The 23,912-nt window shown below is 36.5% G+C and overlaps 1 protein-coding gene across 1 annotated transcript; it reads right to left on the bottom strand.

The window, feature by feature from the left end:
• Positions 1–240: 240 nt before the first annotated feature.
• On the bottom strand, positions 241–23,663 carry LOC140158879 (S-adenosylmethionine-dependent methyltransferase Rv2258c-like). Its single transcript, XM_072182141.1, has 4 exons — positions 23,096–23,663; positions 3,371–3,582; positions 2,718–2,840; positions 241–2,334 (listed from the first exon to the last, which is right to left on the bottom strand). Exons 1-4 carry the CDS (start codon positions 23,500–23,502, stop codon positions 1,772–1,774), a joined length of 1,305 nt encoding a protein of 434 aa, XP_072038242.1. The 5' UTR covers positions 23,503–23,663; the 3' UTR covers positions 241–1,771.
• Positions 23,664–23,912: the final 249 nt, after the last annotated feature.

The raw sequence follows: 23,912 nt of genomic DNA, 5'->3' as shown, positions 1-23,912 counted from the left end.
AGTATATCTGATATAGAAACAACTCCTTCCAGAGTGAATTCGCTTTTGAAAGAGATAATTAGTCGTGTCCAGGCGGAGAATGAAAATTTGAGGTGTTCTGACCATGTGGACACATTTGGGGTGTCGGACCTCTCGAGGGTCCAAGCAACACCTTAAATCTTCAGCCCGTCTGAGCACGGTTTTTAGAAGAAATCCGCTTTTTTTTGCACTTGATGCATTATTAAATAATTTTGTTATGCCAATTAAAGTGAATTGTGCATGTGCACTTGCTATACTGTGAGGTAGACACCCACCAATGTCTTTGGTATGTCTGTCCGTTTGACGCGTTCTTCTACGTCTACTATTAAATATTGCGAATATGCTACTATATAGTACAACAATCTAAAATATTATAAATTTACAATCACACATAAAATAAATAGATATTAACTATAATTACAGGACACGCAGTCGCCAAAAGAAAGCAATGAAATAAATAAAGATTATACGAACATTTTCGTTGCGTATCGAACCAAAATAACATTTTATACATTATTTACATTATATTATGAACAATAATTATTTTGACACGTTTTTAACTATACTATAACGGGTACAAAATTATACACAAACACATTTCACTAGAACATGAACGCGATGAAAACTGAATAGTAGAGTGCAATACAAATACCCATTTCTTGATTGATATTAAAAGGTGCAAAATTACAAATAATTCATATCAAAATTTATACAAACATAATAAATTATTTTTCATTTGTTCTGTATACATACAAGATATACCGTACCGACTTTGTCATTTTAGACCAAATCTGATTAAACGCATAGTAATCAGAGTAGTGCCGGCGAAAGCCGGGCCCGAGGACAGGGGAAATCTTGGGCTTCCCCTTGCCCACCACATGCCCCTCCCCCCATGTTTTCTTACATTTACAACATTTAAAGCCATAATGTACGATCTTTTTAAGATGAGTTGTGTTTTCAAGACAACCGAGCAAGTTTGAATGAATTATGACTTTAAATCACCAACACCACAGTTACGCGGTTAAAGTGAGATTTCTTTCATATTAACTCATCAGTTTGACTTGAAATGATCAGAAAATTTTGCGGTAGTTGTTACAAATAATATTTATAATATTTGGCAAGGGATAAAATCAACACTCGTGAGCCGGCGGTTGAACCGCGTTCCATGGTTTAGAACAATAGAAACCAGCTCCAACCGGACGGAGTCTAGTCGCCCGGGACCGGCGGTGGAACGCTGGTCGAGTTTTGATTTCATCCCCAAAGAATAATCAAATAAAAATTTGACCAAAATCGTATATGAAGGCTTTAAGTAAAGTAACAATTTTGCCGATATAATTATAGTTAACAGCTGCATAGTGTCGTGTTAAATTGATCATTATATAGTCTGTCTTCAACCAGTTTCACAAGGGACGTCTGCCTCATCCGATTGCCACAACTAATGATACCTTCCGAATAATGTTGCTGACATGCCACAGTCTTAATAACAAGATTCTAATCAGAACTTCAAAAAGTTCTTAAACTGTTTTGTATAACCTTAAATAGTTTTGCAAAGAACTAAAACGGTTCTGCAAAGACCACCGAAGAACCATTTTATACATAAAAATGGTTCTAGGTCAGAAAGAACCATTTTGAGCCCCGATAGAACCATATAGCTGTATGTAACGCCTAGAACCATTTTTTCTAAGAGTCAAGCCATGTTTTCATTCAAATACCAACCAAAGCCCATTATAATACAATACCAGTAAACTCATCTCTACTTTTTCCTACACAGATAATGAACATTAAACCACCCATCTGGAACCGAGCAATCCTCCACCTTAAACCCGTAGGACTCTAATGTCTTCGTAGTGTTTTCCCTACCCCACATGTTCCCCAGTCCCATACCGCCTTCACTTGCCATTGACACTGTCATGCAGTGGAAGAGACTGTTGGTATAGAATGTAGACGCAAACGGATTGTCCATGTTCTTTGTACAGTCTGAATGAGCATTGACCTCTAGGACAGAGAATATACCACCTGGTGCAAGAACATGATGAATCTTCTTTAAGACCACATCAACTTTGGCCATATCATGGAGCGAGTCCCAGCAAACAATATAGTTGAATCGTCCCTCCCAGTCGTCGGGCATCTCATGAGCGTCCATGACATCAAATGTGACGTTCTCTGTGTGTTTCGCGGCAGCGACGGTTTTAGCATCATTGATAGCTGCAGAGATGATGTCCAACCCGCGGAAAGATGATTTAGGGAAACGTTGGGCTAGAAGAATCGATAAGCCGCCTTCGCCACAGCCGACATCTAGACATGATGCGCCAGACTCTGTAGAAAAAAAAAAGTTTTTTAAAAGGATATTAATTCATTTGTTTGTTGTTGTTTTGCAGTGACATAGCCAGGATTTGTTCAAATGGAAACAAAGGTGGACTGGCAAAGGAATATGCACCCAGGTATGCACCGAATGAAAATCACAATTTTAACTGGGGGCTAGATCACAGGGGCCAGCGGTCATTGGTTTAGCACCATCTATTGGTTGTCAAGTTGTTGTTTTTACTATCAGCTACTAACGTATAGAGCCGATCGCATGTAGAAATGAATTTTAAGCAGTCTCATTAAGGCAATGGGCATGGGAAAGTGATATACACATATAAAATACCACGGCGGCCAACTTCGGGCCAAGGTTGTCATATTATACGAACCAGTCTTACCTAGCATATCTGTCAAACCGGGAATTGATGGTATAAACGTTTTCAACAGATCACGCTCCCAGAATACCAGAGAAATTCTGTTCATGAAGTGGTGAAACTCTTGGTAATTATCGTATGAAACACCTGTAGTGAAAAACCCCACTTTTCGTTAATATTTGAAAACGAGTTTAAGTTTCTTCACGCTTATAATACGATTACGGCAAGTTTTACGCGTAGCTGCATGTTATGACACTCGTGGCTTGCCATACACAACTAGTTCAGAAAAATACATGTAAATTTATGTTATCAAATTGTTAAAAAGAGCGCCGCCAGTAAAAAGTAGTTTAATGGTTTTTCGACAAATGTCTATACTATAATAATGCTGTTGGTTGAATCCAGCGCAATCCGTATAATGTTGCTTTTGTTCTGTCAGTTTAACTTCGTTTGCTCGTGTTTTGCTTGATTGTTTGCATAAATTGTATCCGTGCGGAAACATACTTATGTCCTGATGGGACCATATGCTTAAGCATTTTGAACAAGAGTCAAGCCAGGCCTTATAGGCTATTACTGACCCATGGACAGATAAACAAAATTGAATATAAAGAGAACAGGGGAACAAAAACTAAAAGGGGCCCTCCCCATAAAAGTATCTTGGTACTTTGAGCGGTTCTCACCTCTGGGTCCATCCTTATCGAAGCATTCCCTGATTTGGTTGAAGACTTTACTCTGCATTGGCAGTGCTGAAGCAAGAATAAGAAGTTCTAAACCCAGCCCTGGTGTGTTGAGGAATAATGCCCGGTGGGGAGGAAGGAAAAATTTCTTGCCATCCTCGGTAGCGTTTACGATACGACCCGTTACCATGGCACCCAGCCATTCCCGGACGTATCTAAAAAATAGAAATAAAAGAAAATGGAATATTTAGTAAATCACAACTGGAAATGGAGTTGAGAGCATTGTTTCAAGAGTTTTTTGTTTTGTTTGTTTTTGTTTTTGTTGTTGTTGTTGTTTGTTTTGTTTGTTTTTGTTGTTGTTGTTGTTGTTGTTGTTGTTGCTGCTGCTGCAGTAAGGCAGATCACGCGAACATGGTAAAAGCGAATTAAATTGTGAAAACACATAGTCAACTTTTTTTTGTTGATAGCATGATGGTATAAATTCAGGGTATTTGTATGAGTGTCTCCTTAAATAATACGTTTTAAGTTTCTCAAAAATCATGGAAATAGTTACTATACGAAAATGTAATATTTAATCTTAATTATTTGCAATAAGTTCAAAATAAATGTAGGCGTTAAATGTGGTTACCGAATGGACCCGTCACATCATCTCAACGTGCTTGCAAAGCGCAATTTTGTTCAAACTTCATTCATTAGCAGGTTGTGCTGCCTGGGTTCATTAAAACCTCGCTTGTTTGTATCTAAGTAGAATAATTATCTGTTTTATCAGCAAAATAGATAAACAAACGTTGATCAATTGAAACCCACTTATGTATAACCTTCGTTGGTTTTGTTTTTCATGTGTTTATGATAATTGGTGAGAACTAGAAATATGAACGGAAGCGGCGCGATCATCCTTGAATTTTGTGTTGATTTCGTCTTTTGTGACGGTCCAACCAGTCAAGCCATGACCGTCACGGTTTTTGCCTGAAAACAGGCGTTTTTTAATTGCGTGTTTCCTCCGCGATTCGTCCACATATTATTTGGGACTTTGTGTTTACTCTATCTGACATTTTTGTACCGCAAAATTACAAAAGATGTGTATAATTTATAATTCTTTTAAGTTGTTTTAACCATTTTTCTTTTCAGTAACACCAGACCGGATAATGACCAACCGACAACCGGATAATATGCATTGACAAAAGTTGTTATTTTAGATCATATTTCTTTTCTTTTTTTTTTTAAATCACAATTTCAATTAATTAATGATCTTATCATCTATATTATTTTAAAACTGAACAGCTCAAGGCTAGGATGAAAAGTGGATCAACATCCAATGTTGGAACTTGTACGTTAAATTCAATCCAAAATATTAACGCGCTGATTTTTATGTATACAAACGGAGGGTTGCGAGTTCGGGCCCCGGCGGTGCCATCGTGTTGTGCACTTGGGCAAGGCACTTTACCTCACTTGTCTCTCTCTACCCAGGGGTGAAATGGGGAGCTGTTAGGGATATTGTCCATTGAGCGCCCAAAGGTATGAGCATGCCTTGGGCATTGTATGGCAGCTGACATATTCTAACGACGGCGGAATCAATGTAAAGCGCTTTGATACATGTGAAAGGCGCTATATAAATGTCAACATTTATTTATTTTTTTATTTAATGACGCCATTTTAAATTTAAAAAAATAATAATAAATAAAATATCTGTCTCGATTTTAAAATTTAAGGGCAAAACATGTGCATGCCTCGGGTCTGCTAATAAGCATGCACCTGGAGTAGCTAAATACGTGCACCCCTGGTAAATAATGGGCTAATTGAAGTGAATAAAAACTAGCTTTTTATTAAGCTCATAACACTTTATTTTTATGCGTGGTACTGATCAATGTGAACACATTATGTATAAATTTCGTGTTGTTTTGTGATATAGTTCCGGACGTTGCAAAAGCTAAGTCAACTTTTCCGCCTGAATTAATTCTTAAAATTTGCACCCGTTGGCTGTAAAATTCCTCGGATCAGCGTCAGAATTTGTGTCAAAAAGTTCCGCCACTAATACTTTCCAAATAAAAAAAAAGTTATATACCGCACACGTATAGCGTGATGTGAAACAATTTATACAAATAACAAATAGTATAATTACAACATAATACAATAAAAACAAAATTTTCCATAACATATTCTGTTCATATATCCAATTATTTACTGAGGCCGCACGCACAATGTTATTTATTAAAGTTGTTCCCGCCAGTCTTGCTCCAATCCCGCGTATTATTTCACCCACGCACAAAATTTGAAATTCAAATTTATTTACTGATGAAAAGTTATTTTAATCAACGTTGTATGTCGAAAAACAGTTTCGATAAAGTTTGATATTGATGGCATGAATTTTGACAATGAAATTGGATTACATGTAGGCCTACTCTTGAAAAATGCAGTTGGGCTACGCATAATTTGCTTTCTATGTGCTGTTTGGGTGGGTTATTTGGAGTGATTTTTAAAGTGAGCCGAGAGGGAAGACTTTATTATATTTTGTGTATCTCTCGTTAGCTTACGCAAAGATTTAGATGATATCGTTTTATAAGGAGCTTAATTTTTGTGGATACCTGGTACAGTGTATATAATAGATGATAACCAAAATTCCGTTTCTCTATTTTTGTTATTTTATGATAATTTTAGGTGTTGGTAAAATGCTATGATGGATATCCAACGACATACCGTAAAAACTCGATAGTTAGCAATAGCATAATGCTTACTATCGAGCGCTTTTAAAACGTGCAAACATGAAGAGCACCATCCACAAAAGTGTAAAGGGTTTTGAGCAAATCATCGATAAACATAATACGAACAATTAGTTAACCTGCAAATGTGTGTCTCAACCCCATTAGCTCAGTTGGTAAAGCGCCGGTCTTTCGGGTACAATTTCATGTTTTCCCCAATTTTAAAATTTTAGCGGTTTCAAAATTTGACGTTGTTATGATTCCAAGTTGATTGCAGTGATATGGGCGCGTAAGCAGCTAATTAGCCGTGACTAGATTTTGCCATTTCATGCTTTTACTGTCTTTTTGACGACACTTGGCGTGTGGCTACGTTGGTGTGTGCAATAAGTGGATCAGTCAGTGATAGTATATCGTATTATTCATCGATGGGCTACCTAGGCCGGGGTGCAGTTTAGGACATGACCCGGGTTCGAATCCCTGGCGCGGTTCAAATTTGGCATTTGGCATTAGTCCGTATACCGTTGACCATTGAGAGTTACCGGGCAAGCTGAAGCACGGTGTTACTTTCCCGTCGCCTAGTTCATGTAATTAAACAAAACATCGCACTCATTAAAATAGTTGAACAACTTTGGCCAATTTAAATGGTACATAACTTAACCGGACATTTCAACGTTTTATGTAAATCGTTTTGTGTTTGCTTGGTTATTTAGGCCTACAGGTCCTATATAGGTCAAAAAGTGAGCTCTGGAGGAGGCGTTAAGCTAAACTGCACCCACGACTCTTTAGTAACCATGTTAACAATGATTAAAGAGTTAAAATTTATGAAAACACATAATAAATCAGGAAACATTCCTTCTTAAAAAAAGTAAAGTCTACAAACCGTGGTTGACTGCACACTTAATCCCTTACTCTATTTCAAGATTTATGAGTTATGACAAATCTTATGACAACTACTGACAACTATTATTATGACAACTTACTCGTCTGCTGATTGTGAATAAACTAAATAGGATCATAAAATCATAAAAAGAATCAAAATTATTTGGATAATAAAACTTGGATAATATAATATGACAAATTAGTCTCGTCTGTCTAATTGACACGTTTACGAAACAAGGTTAAATTGTTGTTTAGTCGCTCGTTTTATCAAAAATAAAAAAAATGCTGTATTGTTTTCTATGGATGGCATTTTTTCCCATGTATGCCGTTTGGGTTCAAACCACACCACTCTTCTTCATACATAAATTCTCCCAGCCACATTTCCCTAACATAATATGAAATTTAAAAAAAAGGGAAATTTTCTCTGCCTCCTAAACCACATCAATTTTAGCACGATTGGGTATCACGAATCGTTATATGATGTGCAGTTAATATTCATATTCTTAGATGCTTCAGTTTTAACACAAAATATATTTCATTAAAAACCCTCCCACTCGGTGATTTCAAAAAGGTAACCACGCTTCCCTAGAATGTACAATAAATTAGCATTAAAATTTTTCTTATTTTAGCAGCATTCTAGAAACACTTGGCGTATGGCGAAAAGAGGAGTAGGTTCAAACTCAAAAGGTTGAACACCGGATGTACAAAACAATACGGTATCTTTCTGGCGTGACTCCTCTTGATGTGTGTCCACAATTTGCAGCAAAAATAACTCGTTTTTTTTAGTCCTGCGTGACTATTATTCACTTGTCCAGTTAGTCACTTATGTAAACACCCTTAAGTTTGAATTAATTGATACTTTTCTCATTTTCTGTCGGAATTTTTATTGCTCAATTTGGTCATTGGGAAACAGTGTGTCAATAGCGAGCACAATGAACATCAAATAATATAGCCACGAGCATGACAAACTTCAGTCATGCTATAGTTGCCAAAAATTCATAGACCAAAGACCAAAGGCCGATAGCATAAATTGTCATTTGAATAGGCGAGTTTTGATGAAAACCGATTTCGAGAGGAAAATATTGTAAACATTGGTTTAAATTAGGCTAATTGATTGACTAATTAATGGACATTGCGTGCTTAATCCTATAGTAGGTCTTTGACTACAATGTTACGTGTCTCAAGTTAAGGGAAGGGGTATGAACGTTTGGACAGTATTTATTGTGGGACATTAGAGCACATCAGACATATCGAATTGCATTCTGAATACGAAGAATGTCCTTCTGATATCAAATAATTTTGATTTTTTGAAATTCGCAGTGTAATACACATTTTATGGCAAATCATTAAAAATTTATATTTTTGATATTTAACAGTACTTGAAGTAAACTTTATAAATCTGATGATTTATACTTAAAGTGTATGTAGGTGGGATGAAAAGCTGACGATCAATTGAAAATTTTGACCTTTCGTATTGAAGATATGGATTTTTTCCCCAAAACACACAAAAAATAGGTCTTTTTGGGAAAAACATCCATATCTTCAATATAAAAGGTTAAAATTTTCAATTGATCGTCGGCTTTTCCTCCCAGCTACATACACTTTAAGAATATATCATTAGATTTATAAAATTTATTTCGAGGACTGTTATATATCAAAAATTTGAAAAATATCAAATTTTAATAATTTGTCATAAAATTTGTATTATATCGTGAATTTCAAAAATGAAAATTATTTGATATCAGAAAGACATGCTTCGTATTCAGAATGCAATTCGATACGTCTGAGGTGCTCTCATGTCCCAAAAAAAATACTGTCGAAACGCCATAAACGCTCATTCTAGATCCCTTAATAAACCTACCAGGAAAGACGCGATTCTTGACAAAATTATAGGCTATACTATGAATCGATATTACAAGGAAACTGAAATATATTCTCCAGTTGGAACAAGCGAGCATTCATCGGTTCGTTGGTCCCCTCTGAACAGTCTGCCATCCAAATCCAACACAACGCGTTCGCGTTCGCGAGTTGTAAGACCGGTAAAAGATTCAAGTCCCGGAATTCAAGTATGAGAGAGTTTGGACTTCGGATTGGAGAGCGTAACTGGTCTGAAGTGTATGAAAAATCAAGTGCAGTGGAAAATGCAATGCCTTTTATACCATCCTTCAGGATGGCATTGATACATACTTTCCTATTAAAACAATGAAACTACACAGCGCTGATAAACCGTGGATGACTAGTTACATAAAACGCCTCATAGATGAGATACAACACAACAGGTCTCGAGCATTAAGGTCGCGAAAATGGAAACGTTTGCGTAATAAAATTAGTCGTGAAATTGCAAAGGCGAAGAAAGAGCACTATAAAACCAGAGTCCAACGCCATAAAAAAAAAGCAAATCCAGCTGAGTGGTACAAGCAAGTTCAAGGTCATGGCAAATTTGAGCAACTCTGAGTCAACCATTCAGCCCCCTCCAGGTGTTGATGCAAATGACTTTGAAGCCGTTGCGAACAGCATCAACAACGTCTTTGCGTCAGTTTTTCTAATGACCTTGATGTGCTTGATACCGCCAAGCTTCCTGCTTTATCGACCGGATCCAAACCTGCCCTATACTGTTCATGACTATATGAGGTTTTATGAAATGCTCAAGAAAATAAAAATTGGAAAAGCCGGTGGTCCAGACGGTATTTCCGCTAGGCTCATTAGAGAGTTCTCCTATAAACTTAGTAACCCCTTGCCGAAATCCTCAATCAATCATACGTGAAAGAGGGCTGTTATAGTCCCGATTCATTCCCAAGTCTAAACCTGCTACTTGGGATAAACTGAGACCAGTCTCTCTAACTGACCACTTTGCCAAAGTTGCAGAGGGTTTTATGGCAAAGTGGTTGTTAGAGGAGAGAACCGCAAAGGTGTTTCCACCACACATTATCTGGTAAAATTAATGGATACTCTGATCATGAATTCTGACAAACCCGGTCACTTGGGTTCGGTTGTTATCACTGATTTCAGCAAAGCTTTCGATTTAGTAAACCACAATGTGCTCATCAATAAATTTATATCCCTTGGTATACGTCCCTCAGTATTGACATGGATTGCCAGTTTTCTTGATGGGAGAGAGCAGAGTGTTCGGTACCGTGGTCAAATTAGTGATTGGGTTAAGTTGAAAGGTGGTGTGCCTCAAGGCACACGCACTGGCCCACTTGGTTTTGTCACCGAGTTCACAGCATCTTGCGAATGGTAGTGAGCTTTAGCAAAAAATGCATTGCTCAATTCATAGCAAGCGTGCATGTAGAAGAATTCAAATATCACAGATATACTTTTGTAGGTCCTGTGGTTCTTGAGTTATGTTGTAAAGAGGCTGAAACAACAACACTTTTGTAAAACGTACATAACTCATCAACAACAATAAATTAAGCAAGTTTTCAAAGTAAATGATTTGTAGAATGAACTTTTGCAAAACACCGAAGTGTTATTTTTTAATAATATATTGATTCAGATAATGAAAATCGATTGATAAAAGAAGGAAAAGCAGTTACCCAGATGTTACGACGAAAAGTCGCAAATATCTGAATATTATTTGTTTTGATGTACTTATTTTGCGAGGATCCCCTGACAGTGGTAAGCGTCAGTCTGAAGTCGTATAAACTGTCTTGGACTTTTTTATACCATATAACTCGATGATAATACTGTCACGCAAGGCTGCAATGGGCGAATTGTGGGACAAATCGTATTAATTTTTCGTTCACTTCTTTTACGCTTATAACTATAATCATAACAGACAGTGAGAGATTATTATGTAATGTTATTGTTCAATACTTTTTCTTTATAAATTTGATGGGTTTTGTCGATGTAATCTTCCTGTCAAATTTAGGGCTAAATTAGGATATTTCCGACATTATATATCACTTTATGCTTGATTTAAGATAATACGGTGATTTGGCCGCCTTAATCATTCTGTTAATATTATAGCCTTTTTTATGTTTGGAGTACACAAAAGGGGGCAGTCATTCAATTTGAGTAAAACCCAGCAAATTCAAAAAACTTGACCGACTTCGTAGCGCTTTATGCATCCTATCCTTGTGTCCGCCAGGCGCCAACCCTCTAAAAAGGCTAAAATAGACAAGCGGCTCGCCGATTTTGAAGACTGCTATAAATACACGAATGTTGTTCATTGACCTCCGTACAGAAAAAGATATACTCGTATATAGCCTGCCTGCCAGTGGTTTGAAGTTGTTTTGGTTTCCGCAGTTTTTGATAGATTCTGCTTCTCAAGACAACCAATTTTAAAAATATGTTTATTGGACCTCTGTCAGCATTTTGCATTTTGAGACATGGAGGGTCAAAGTTCACACAGAGGTCAAAACTCAAATTGCTCAAATGCTGTTGAAAAGTTCACCAAATGATTTCTCTTGTCACAACGATCCAGAAAAAGTATACTTTTACCTATCTGTGACATTCCCTTCTGGGGTTATAAAAGTCTATGGTCACCATTTGACCTCCACAAGGGTCAAAATCTTTAAAATAATCCGATTTTTATGAAATAGTCTCAAATTGTTCCTCTTCTATAAAGAATTAAAGAAGAATAGTTTGCCATAGCTAGGATGTTTCGTTACCATGGTAAATAAGATGATGACAAAGGTCAATGTCCATTTGAATAGACATGACCCTTTTTTGTCGTGTTGCCGTGGTTCTCAGATAACAAGTAGTTTTTTAAAGAATGCGGCACAGGGATCTATAACGGCGATTCAACAGAGGTTTCGTCTATCATGTCTATGGTCTATGGTACATCTCCACGACCGTATACAGCATGTGCCGTAGACCTATCACATGTACATGCTTAAATTAATATGCATTATGCGTGTGTAATATGTATTGCTATCTTCAGTAGATAGCACAGTGGTTTCGCCCATCAACGCAGGAGGTTGATCTACGCGGTGATACTATTTAAGCTCCCGGTACGATTAATAACACTCAAATAATATTATCAAAAGATTAATGGCATATTGTTGAGTATTTAACCCAAATTTCATTTTTACGACTAATTCTATGTGACTGCTAAAGTGATGCTTGCATGTGTACATGTTTCAATAGGTTGTAACATACATGTTCCCTCATGCACCTATATTGAGCGATCATCGCCCAATCATTTTAACAGTTTTGACCAATTTTAATGAAAATTGATTTTGGTTGAATTTATTTGTTGCCCTGTGCTTGAACCCATGACCAAGGTCAACTTAAGAATGCAATCTTTGCAAACTCAAAACAAGAAAAGTTCTTTGTATATCTTGCTTGTCCCATCCAGGTTTTTGTAGAGGATTTGTGGCCGGTGTTTTATTTTGTTTCCTGGCTCTCTTGTCCTTATTGAGCAATCCTATTTTTTACAGCAGCTGTGCCTTGGGCATTCAAGGTGGGCTGGTGAGCTGATAACTTATAGCAAGCAAAAAGCAAGTGTAGATCGTATTCCTTGAGAAACGCAATCACTAGAGATCTTGCAAGCCCCTGGGTGCTAGTAGGCAGAGGCGTATTGTACTCACAGGCATTCAAACAACTTTATGTTTTTGATTCTGCTACGCTGAAGCAATTTTTCGATCCAAACTGATCAATTTGGTTATGACCGTCCGACCTACATTGAAGCAAACTGCACAGGAGTTTTAATATCGGGACGCGGTGCTATGCTAGCGAGCCCAAAAAGCGCTAAGAGGCTTACTTAAGTTATATAGCTACCGGGCCCCAGGCGATCGACTCCGGATCAACTGGCAAGTTCAAGGCCAAACTAATTGCTCTCCGTTGACGAAAAGGATTTTCACATGATAAATGAGACTGCTGTTAAAAGTTTGTCAAACACTTCCTTGTAATTTTATGTCACCTGTGTATTGTACACTAAACACCAGGACAAAACATTTCTAGTTGTTTGCAGCAGAAAGGTCGTAAGGTGTCTCTGCGGTGTCAAAAAAGTTACTTGTACATGTACACGTATAATAGCAATCGGTCTTGTACAAAATTGTAAAATACTAATATGCAATGAAGGAATAAATTGATTGCTTGTCGGCGAAATAACTTCACAAGTTCAATATCTGAAAGGCTGAAAGGACGTTCTCTTAATAAAAAAATGAATTATGTTACAACATTTCATCAAAAAATTCCAAATATGCACTATGAATCAATCAAGAAAGAAATGTGCTCCTTTTTCTGCAATGTTGTTGTAGGCCCTACATATTTCAAAATCCCTATAGGGGGCATATTATCATCAATTTTTTGGTGGGTATACCCAGTGCTCCTCCAGAATTCAGTCTTTTGGAGCTGGAGATGACGGCGTACCGGCAAAAATGGGTCGTTTGGAGCTGCGAACAGTCACAATCAAGGGATTTTCTTGATTTTCTGGTTGAAAATCGTGTGGAAAAACATAAACGTGTAGAATGAGCAATTTAGGGGTATTTTCGAGCTTAAATTATCAAAATCAGGAGTCTTTGAAGGGCTCTGTTTTGGTAAGATTCAGGGGTCTTTCGGAACTGCGCGGTCTTTCAGAGTATACCGTAAGGTAATTTGTGTTTAATAAGTGCCCCACCGGTTAAATGCCCAATCTATGCGAGAAGTGCGGGCGAATGACACTCGTTGTATCCTCAATATGCTCAATGCATCATAGCAATGCACGCTTACCACTGTCAGGGGATCCACACAAAATAAGTACATCAAAACAAATAATATTCAGATATTTGCGACTTTTCGTCATAACATCTGGGTAACTGCGTTTCCTTCTTTTATCAACGGAATCATAAATAATTATATGTGAACGGCATTGTAATATTCAATTATGTATCGGTATTAATTTTATTGTCGTTATTAGTTTGATTTTGTTAGCGTGACAAAATATATTGAATAATGCAACTAAGAAAATATAATTCTTGGCATGCTTGAAATTTGAACACACTTTTACTTTATAGTTTAATGCTTGGTTGCAAATTGAAAGAATTAATAATGTTTTCTGACAATTAACTGCCATAACTGATATTCAAATCAAGCGTATGATGACTTTAGATTACCGACACCCAATTCCATTGAAGTTCAATTTCTTAATTTAAATTTGCTGTTGTTATATTTTCCTCCCTCTAAGTCTTTTGATTCCGCAACAATAGGCGCAACAAAGTCAAAGTTTCTTCACGGGGAAATCAGCCAGAAACATGTTAAATTGAGGTTGGGAGCTCTTTTCCAGCCTCTACCAAACACTATTTTTACACAACTGAGGAAAATTGGATTAACCTAGTCACCCGTGTGATTCCGGAAACAAAAATAATATTACTATATATTAACTATTCTGTGATAGAATATTAAATCGGTATTCGCAAGGTTCGCTTTTTATTTTGAAGTCCTTACAAATTTGGGTGGTGAAAACTTTATAAAAAAAAAGAGATTTGTAGGAAACAAAAAATACTTGTTCTCACAAAGAGCGCGTATTTATGTAGGCATGCTTGGAATCTATAACGTCCGGATAAAGAGTGGAAGCAATTACTTGCCCTCCAGAAAAATTCATTTATTGCAGTATTTACGCATGTCAGTGTTATGGGCTCTGTTGACAAGGTTTCAAAACTAAATGTTGACATAAAGAAAAACTCATAAACATCTTTCTAAATCATTCCTTATATAGCAGGTGTTTGGTCGTACAATAATCAGAGAAATGAAAACAGTTCCCGTTTATAGCAATGGTAGCCGAAACAGTGAATAAAATATAGAAATTTTATATATAAGGGACCTTTCGTTTGTTTCGTAATGAACACTTATACTTGGAGAACCGTCATTTCTCAGTGTGAACAAAATTAAAAGCTTAATTTAAGTCTTCTCTGAAAAAAAGAAAGAAAAGGGAAGTTCGTAATAAGCCACGTAATAAGCTTCAAGTGTGATCCAACTTTGCCGCGACTGATAATTGTACAGGCATAAGTTACTAAGTTGCTAAATGATGATGACATGGCCTAAACTTGCCATGTTCCCGGTTATACGACCTAAATAATTTCCCTAAAAAAGAAAAATGCATATAATATGCCAAGCAATAAGCTTGCGATCTGATTTTGCCCCGACTGATAATTATACTGGCATCATATTACCTGGAATAACTTGCTAAGTTGCTAATGATGATGACATGGCCTAAGCTTGGTAGGTTACGACCTAAATAATCCAATGTTGAAATTGTTTTAATCCAGTTTATTTCATAATCTGTCCTCAGGAGACTGACGGTAGTTGGAGTAAATGCTAATGGGATGAGACGGAGACTCCACGATGACTATAGGATAAATGGATGAAGATGCCACGATACAGAAGTCACTTGATCCATCCAGGGTAGGAATAACCAGGGTAGGGTGTTAAGTAGAGGGCAAGATATGCCTTCTATGATATTGAATGATACATCTCATCTTTGTCCTACATCTCCTCTCCCCCTTCTCCTCCTCCTCTCGTCGTTGTCATCCTTCTCTTCCTTTATACCTCCTCTTCGTTGTTGTCATGCTCCTCGTCATCGTCATAAACGTCGTCGTCATCATCATCGTCATCTTCTATGTCAGTTTTTTGTCTTTTCTCCTTCTCTCTCTCCCTCCTCGTTTTCCCTTTCTTCTTCTTCTTCTCCTTCTCTTTCTCCTCCTCCTCCTTCTTCTTCTTCTTATTTTTCGAATTCTTCTCTCCTTCTCCTTCATCTTTCTTCTTCTTCTTCTTCATCCTCCTTTTCTTATTGTTCTTCCTTCTCTCCTCCTCCTTCGTCTTTTTCTTATTATTTTCCTTTTTTTCATCTTCTCTTCTCCTCCTCATTCCCCTTCGTTGTCAACATCGTCATCTTCATCTTTTTCGTCACATTCATTCTCGTTACCCCTTCTGAAGTTCTCTCTTCCTCTTCTTCCTCCTTCTCTCCTTCCTCTTCTTCTTCATCTTCGCCTTCATCTTATTCTCCTCCAAATTCTTCTTCTTCTTCTTCTTATTCTGCACCTTCGACGTCGTCTTCATACAGTTTTTCTTCTTCTTTGTCGTTATCTTCGACGTTTTCTTCTTTCTTGTTTCTTCATCTTCGATTTCTTCATATTCATGATTTCTTCATATTCATGAGAACTGGATGTTGGGTGGTTGGGAAATTGTGTCGCCACTGAAATGACAAGCATTCATACGTCCTTCCTTGCGTATACATTCCAAAAATTTATGTAATTCCACTGAAATTTTAGATAATTATGATGGAGTCGAGGTATGACATAATCAAATGAAACAAACTGAGAGCAAAGCTAAGTAGATCGGTAAAAGCAAGGGTCTTCAAGTGAGTCACATTATTCGAGAATGTCTCACATTACGGGGAAAATCCTGGAAGTAATGGGATTAATGATTTTTTAACCATTATTTTGTAAGCAAAAATGGTATTATTATAAATATCAACATGAATGTTAGTGACATGTATGGTGATACACTGATGGAACATCATAATGCTTTAACATGTAGTCAGAAGAGTAATGCTTTCCACTTGTTTATAGATGTTAAATTTTGTCTTCTAAATCGCAAGTTTCCGACAGATTTCTTAGTTATTTCATTTAACGTCGGTATAATACAAATATTGGTATTTATGTTAATTTCATTAAATGTTTACCGATTTGGTCTGCTTGACAAACCTTTTACCGCTTTTTACGTATTCCAGCATAAGATATATCTATCAATATACCGTATCATTTCTTATCAGCTATGTAAAAACACGAAATGTTAATAACAACGTGCAGACATAGTAAACATGTATACAACATATAGGTCATAGGTGAGACGAATTAGAAGCTTTCCGCTTGTGTTCATGTCAAAGTAAATCCCGCTAATTAATCTTCAACTTGTCAAAAATGTGTTCAACACAAGTTTGTTTACTGGATTGCTTTAACAATTCTTTCTATACAAATAATTCTTTCTCACTCAATAAATTATTCTGGCTACGCTTTGTGATCATGAACATGCGGCACAAGTTTACACGATATAACGGGTAAGTTAGTAAAAAATAAAAATGGAACACTTGTAGGCATATCGATTTCATGAATATGTGGTTATATCAAATTTAAAATTCAGTTTATTACCATTCAATTATTGTGAATGATGACAATGTCAGTGGGCAAAACATATTATCAGAATGGTTTAGTCCAGGATACCAACTTGATACGGAGAATAAGACAAAGAAAGTAATTATGAAAACCATGGAAGTATATATACTACAGTAGTAAAAATCCAAATCCACAGGCATAAGTAAACAAAAGTTAACAATTAAATATTGACTTCGACATCACCCAAAAAATATATTATGTAAAAGGTATAAAGGATAGAAAAGGTGTCGAGTTAAAACTGTAGTACATTTTACCAAATCAATCAACTTTATTATAGCACACTTGTTCTCTCATAGATCGAATAAACAAATGCCGAAATTGGTCTCAATTCCTCGCATTTAATCAAATAATATCACAAGTCACCAAAAGGTTAAACCGAACATTCCCTATTAGACGCGCAAGACTTTATGCTGTCATATTCAGAATTTGTGCATTTATAGAATTTAAGAACAAGACACGAATGCATGCAGTATTGTGCACTAGTGCCGAATTTTGGCACAGTTGCCGAATTTGGGCGCAGGTGCCGAATTTGGGCACAGTTGCCGAATTTGGGCACACGTCAAGATGTTCAAAAGTTTAAGATGTATGACCCATTATGCAACATCGATCTGTTTTTGTTTTTGTTGTGTTTACTTTTGCTTGGATATAATATAAAAGAAACCCTCGCGGACAACATGCATACTACGCAGAGTCGCAAAGGCCGCCGGCTGGTGTGGATGAGCAAATGTGGCGTTTATACCGCGGTATGGTTGTGTCGCCTGCGTGTGCATTGCTTCGACAACATGTAACAGCTAGCCTATATCTTTAGCCGCGCCATATAAATATGCGACTCTTCGACTGTTAGCTGCTCGGGTTTGCTGTTAGCATCGGCAAGCTTATTTCAGAAATGTCGGCAAGATACTTAGTTAAGTCCCGGCAATAATACATAAAAACATGCTCTTATATTTATCAAAACCATCGAAATATACAAATTTTTGTGTATAATCCTCCTTATTATCTCCAATAATATATAGGGCTATATCAGTAAATGAATCACGTACTTAACCGACCCTTGCAGCTTCTTGCATTGTAACTCGGTCTGGTTGATGTCATCATGGTCATAGGGCCCACGCGAATTTTATTCCGGACATTTATACACTAATTGACGCTGTTTATGTAAAATAAAGACACAACCGTATATCGTCATCGTACATATTGCACCATGCAATTATGCAAAATGTTATAACATCACGTATTATCCACACAACATCATTTTAATATTTATCAATATTTTGTGGTTGTCACGGGGCAAATAATTATGAGATATGGATATAGGTAATTGGCAGGTTACTCCAGCCGTGGATGCATGGGCGTTCTATACAAAATTCCCGGTGCAATATGAACCCCTTCATTTGTGCTTACCAAAAAACAACCTGTATTATGATTGTATTATGATTATCTGATTGGTAATATTTAGCACGAAATGACTGATAAAAAAATACGAAAATAAGATTTTCTCAGAAATATAAATGTTCTATATCGTATTACTAAAGGCGTGTCGTATTTGGGCGTGTTCAGTGTGTCATTGATGAGCCATCGTGACTGATCGTTGTAGGCAGAATTCACCTGTACATTAATGAGCTTGCGTAACAATGTATGTATTTCTTATCAAAATGATGACATATGCAAAATTATGTTGTTGAACTCTCACATAGCAAATTATATTTTAATCAACTGAAGCGTACATATCGAAAATGAACCTTTTCTTTTAAATGTCCCATTTGTTTTTCGTAAGAGCATGGCAACCGTCACAAACAGAAAGCTGTTCTGTTCTGGTACCAAAACAGAACAGCTTTCGAAAACATTCGCAAAAAGTTAGTAAAGGTTGTCCAAAAACGTTTAATTGTCGGGTTATGTAAATGGTAAAGCGTAAAAGTTGTTGCAAAACATTCTTCAAAGAGTTAACAAAATGTGTTTTAACCTTTGGAACAAAATACAACTACATTTTGACAATATTTTTTAAAAACGTTGTTCTAGCAAATCTAGCTAATCATTAGTACGTTTTACAACGTTTTCACGCGAGCTTTAGAATGTATACGCCGACATTTGATGATATTGCAAAGTTTTCAAATGTTTTACAACACTTTTTTGTGTTTGGTAATCACAAATTTAGAAAGCATGAATTCAACTTCACTAAATACCATTCATACACACTGCATTAATCAAAATCGTTTTAGCAATTTATGAAGCCAATCATGTAACAGCCCTTTCGATAAAATTGTAATATTATTTTTAATTGCATATATTCTCCTCAAATGCAAGGTTGGCAGCTATATAAATGTGGTATTTTACCAAATCAGAGAAACTGCATGAGGTATTTGAAAACTTCAATGCAAGTTAGCACTTTTTTTTAAAGTGGTCTACAATCCCGGACAAAATCGTTGGAACACTTTGACCTGGGTACTTCAAATGTGCCCCCATTCCCCATTCATTATTGAAACCTGGTGATTAGGTCATGCTCCACTAGACAACCAACATTGATGGAAGGGGGAATAGTTGGACCAGTATAGGAAAGGGTTTAGGCTTCACACCAAGCGAACTTTTAGAATGTCAAATATAACGGTTTAAAACATGCTACTTTTATACAAGTGTTCAAACTCTTTTTTACCAGGATTGTAGAAAGCCAGACATAATTGGAAAACACAGAACCGTAGTATTCTTTTTAAGGTTAACTCAGGCCTTTCTATAAATTGTGCCAAGTCATACATCGTGAAATAGGATGCATGATTAATATAATTAATAAAGTGAGATTAGAATAAGGCATGCCGGGAGATTAGGGAGACTGGAATAAGGCATGCCGGGAAGTTAAGATTATCTGCTGTGAAGATCACAGATCAATAATTTCCAGCTATAAATGATATATCTATACACCAAGACATAAAATTTGCAACAATTCCATTCACATGGTTTACGCTCGATTTAGTAATCACACGGCGAGAAGTAGGATTATGAATGATCTATACCACCGTACACAGCAACACAAAATAACAGTCAAATTCTTCGACTTGTGAAACCCGTCATGTGATATATCACGCATTTGATTCTTTTGAGATAGTGACAAGCAGCTTCCTATCTTTGTCAAAATAAACCATTAATATAGGACATATTTCAGAGCATAGTAAAATAACAACACTATTTTACTATACAATTTTATACATGTCGAGACGGTGAACATCGATATCGCTAATGCTGGGGAAAAGTAAAACTATGGTCCTCTCAGGTGCGCATCTCTCGGGTACATATAGTGGCAAAATGAACTGTCATGCTTGGTCAGGGTGGCTATAAAGGTACCCCTTCGGATGCCAATACTTTCCCTACTCTCCCCTGGGTTGAAGTTATACTTACTTCCTGGCAATAAGTGAATAAACTAAAACGCTTTTTTTCTCTCATCCAGAGCTTTTTCAACATCTCCTTTAAATATTTAAATATCCTGTGTCTCCCTTAAAATGAAGAAGTAAAGTGTTCCAGAGTGTTCCTGCGCTGCACGTAGTTATGAATGACTTGTCACCATGCAACGCTTCTTGTGGGGTGTGAAGGAGTAGGATACAACAAATTCACTTTTGTCCCTCAATTTTCTTTCCCCACCCGTCCGAATATAAATTTCATATATACTTTCCATGCACTTTAAAAGGTGGCCATTATTATTTGATATTTCACTTCAAATGAATATATCGAGAGAAGTTGCCATTGCATGAACCGATTTTTAATGACATTGGTATGCAAAAATTATATAAATTTACTTTCGTTAACTCAAATGTTTATTTCTATGTAATTTAAAAAAATGCAATTTGATTGAACGCTCCTCTGATTTTTCCGAGGGACTATTTTTGTTCCCTTTTTGTTACATGTAATTATACAGAGTTTCAGTTTGTCTCAGGGGAGCAAGTCGGGTAATACTGGACCAATTGATGAAAATGTATAATATAAAATATGACTTACATCATTATCCAATAAATTGGCGATTCATTAAGTCGTTGAATTTCCTCATGGTAACCCCAAATCTATCTAATCCGCAGTTCTCTTAACATTCCGCAAGATATCAAAACGGTTTATAGGCCCTATTTTCTTTTGTTATTTAGTCTTTACATCGTATATTTAAGCTCTAGATATGATTTTCAAAACCACTATGGATTTGTTATATCATCCGTGAAAGTAACGTTAACCACGGTGTAATGACATCAACCACTTAATCTCCCACTGCATAATATACATAAATTAACGGTACCACACCAGACAAGGCAAGTTAATTTTCTTTGTTCTACTTAAAACAAAAGAGCTACAACAATCGATCATAAACAAGACACAAAGCAAGGGTAAGAGAATGTACGCTTAACTGAATGTTCCACCCACATTCATTGCAAGTGTATTTTATCTATATAGATATATTAATGTTGGAAGCTTTAGCAAAGGGTTCAGCTTCCAATGCCAAAATACAAAAGAGCGAAGTTAATGAATTGCAGTAATTTTCCGGTATAAAAGGTGTTAACATCTTAAATGATTTGTGAGTGATGTAACTATAATACCTGCACGCATGCAAGCATTATGGTTTCAGTTGAAATCAAGTGACTATGCGTAAATTACAACAAAGACTACTTACAAAGTAAGCAAATAAACAAAAGAACAATTGTCATTTATGTAGGATTAAAACTGATGGTGGTGTAGTTGCTATCTTCATAAGATAGCACCGCATTCACATGGGCGATGGGCGGCGTTTGCTGGTTTTTTTAGAATACGTGGCGTATATTATAGATGTGTGTACTTTTGGAGTTAAATTATGTTACTCAAGAATATTATTTTATATTTAACAAATGATTTATACAGAAATAGAAAATTAACGTTGGTTGGTCATTATGATCGCGCTAATATTGTGTTTTTTGTTTTCTGTTTGTTTGTTTGTTTTTTGGTTATTTTCTTTGGGTTTTTTTGTCGCTTTTATCTTGAGTTGTATTGCAAAAAAGTTATGTGGTACATAGTCATCAATTTAGTTAGTTTTTGTAAAACATCACAATTCTATCAATCAGTCAATGAAAATAGATTCACCGTTCTGCACATGGCATAAATTAAACCCATAAATAAACAGCACTGAATGTAGATCGTTTTGAAACTGCTTATAGCACACATTTCATCAATAATTATGATATGCAACCAAAGAATTTTGACTAATTCAATGTATTCAATACGGATTTCCGGAAAGGCATATCCTAAGATTAAAAACGATATCCTCTTTTTTAATAGACATTTAAAAACTGAATACCAAATATTTCAATCATGCTATACAGTACAGACCTAATCGCCAAAGCGTATTATCTTCGGTCTCCTGATGATGCGGACATTGCCTCTGGTTGCGCTAAAGCTCTTTATTTCAATACTTAAGATGGTGAAGCATCCACGACTTAACACCAATGCCAAACTGATCTGTCTGCTTATATCATTCAATATCCTGCCTTTTATATCTCAAAAATTGATTCGTCTGGCTCATGATTGGAATATATTGCGATTATAGTAGATCATTTTTGGGCTCTTTTGAACAACTTAAATATGGAAATCTTGGCTTAGAAAATTTGTTTCCTGACTCCCGAAAATGTTAAAATTTCTGCTTAGTATAAGCGCGTTTCTGAATACATAGCAGAATTGCGTCTGAAACAGTCTTTACAATATAAAAAACAATTATAATACAAACAATATATGTAATGCAACGTGGTAACATAAAGAAAATGGATCAATTAGGGTACAGTTCGTCTTCAGTCTTCGGTTTTCGAATGCTGACAATGAATGAAATGTTTAAACATTCGATTGCAAGTTGTTCCACAATTTATAGAATTGAATAGTTTTATGAATAGCTTTACATTTTATCCAGCTGACTAGAATATTGTCTATCGATTGTTTTATGTAAGACCTATTGCTTTATTATAGCCTAAGCTTGATTAAGTCTAATGATAATAGTCTAATATTATAAAAGTCAAGATTATACCAGGTAACAATCCAAGACCTGAATCAATTTCACTGTTTGATCTTACCTTTCTTTAAGACCCGTTTCGTCTGCAATCTCCTGGGATGTCTTTGGATCACCCTCAAATGATGCCAGTTTATCAAACAGACCAGTTTGATGCCCCATTGCCATTGATAACATGAGAAAACCTCCAGTTACTGTCTGCGTTATTCTCATACCAAACTGTTCCAAAGTCTCAGGACCTGCAGCTGCAAAAGGATTCATCATTCCTGGGGGAGGACCCATCATTGGTGGGGGACCACCATGACCTGCTGGGGGACCCATCGGCGGGGGTCCATGGCCGCCTCTTTGCGGACCAGGCATGCCAGGTAAGGAAGTATGAGCCGGTGGTGATGGGCCAAATCTGTTGGTCGTAAGAGACGGTGGCAAGTTCATAACCGGGTGGTTAGCACTGTGTTGGTCTCGTACATCCATAGTAACGTAGTTGCGTGAATATAAAAAAAAACAGTTGATTGATGAGTCCGATCAATGCAAAGCTATATCAGGTACGATTTTGTTGTGTTGGTCGTCAATGGTTCGCTGCCTATGGAAGTTATGAAGACCACGAGAAAAGTTGAATGGTATATGAGCACGTCACGTTACTACGACCGTCGAGATTCTGTGTCGACTGCGTTCATTGGAGCTTGGAACATGACGTCAACGCAGTGATTGGTTGATTTGGTGATTTGGCCAAGAACTGCGCGTCTGTTGTACTGCGTATACACACGCGTCAAATACATAATTATTACAAATTGCAAGATAAATAAATTGGCAACCTTTATGTAATTTATATTTTGTTTTACTTTAGCGTAGCCACATTTTATTTTTCTATATTTCCAAAATTA

This window comes from Amphiura filiformis, chromosome 8, assembly GCF_039555335.1.
Source record: "Amphiura filiformis chromosome 8, Afil_fr2py, whole genome shotgun sequence".
Lineage (NCBI taxonomy): Eukaryota > Metazoa > Echinodermata > Ophiuroidea > Amphilepidida > Amphiuridae > Amphiura > Amphiura filiformis.
This window is presented reverse-complemented; position numbering and strand designations above follow the sequence as displayed.

What these genes read in the sequence shown, in the direction of transcription:
- LOC140158879 (XM_072182141.1), bottom strand. Translation starts at nt 23,502, where the DNA reads ATGGATGTACGAGACCAACACAGTGCTAACCACCCGGTTATGAACTTG. An exon ending in GAAACGGGTCTTAAAGAAAG is followed by an intron (nt 3,583 to 23,095) that starts GTAAGATCAAAC and finishes TCTATTTTTTAG; the next exon opens with ATACGTCCGGGAATGGCTGG. An exon ending in CGGTTTGACAGATATGCTAG is followed by an intron (nt 2,335 to 2,717) that starts GTAAGACTGGTT and finishes TTTTTTCTACAG; the next exon opens with AGTCTGGCGCATCATGTCTA.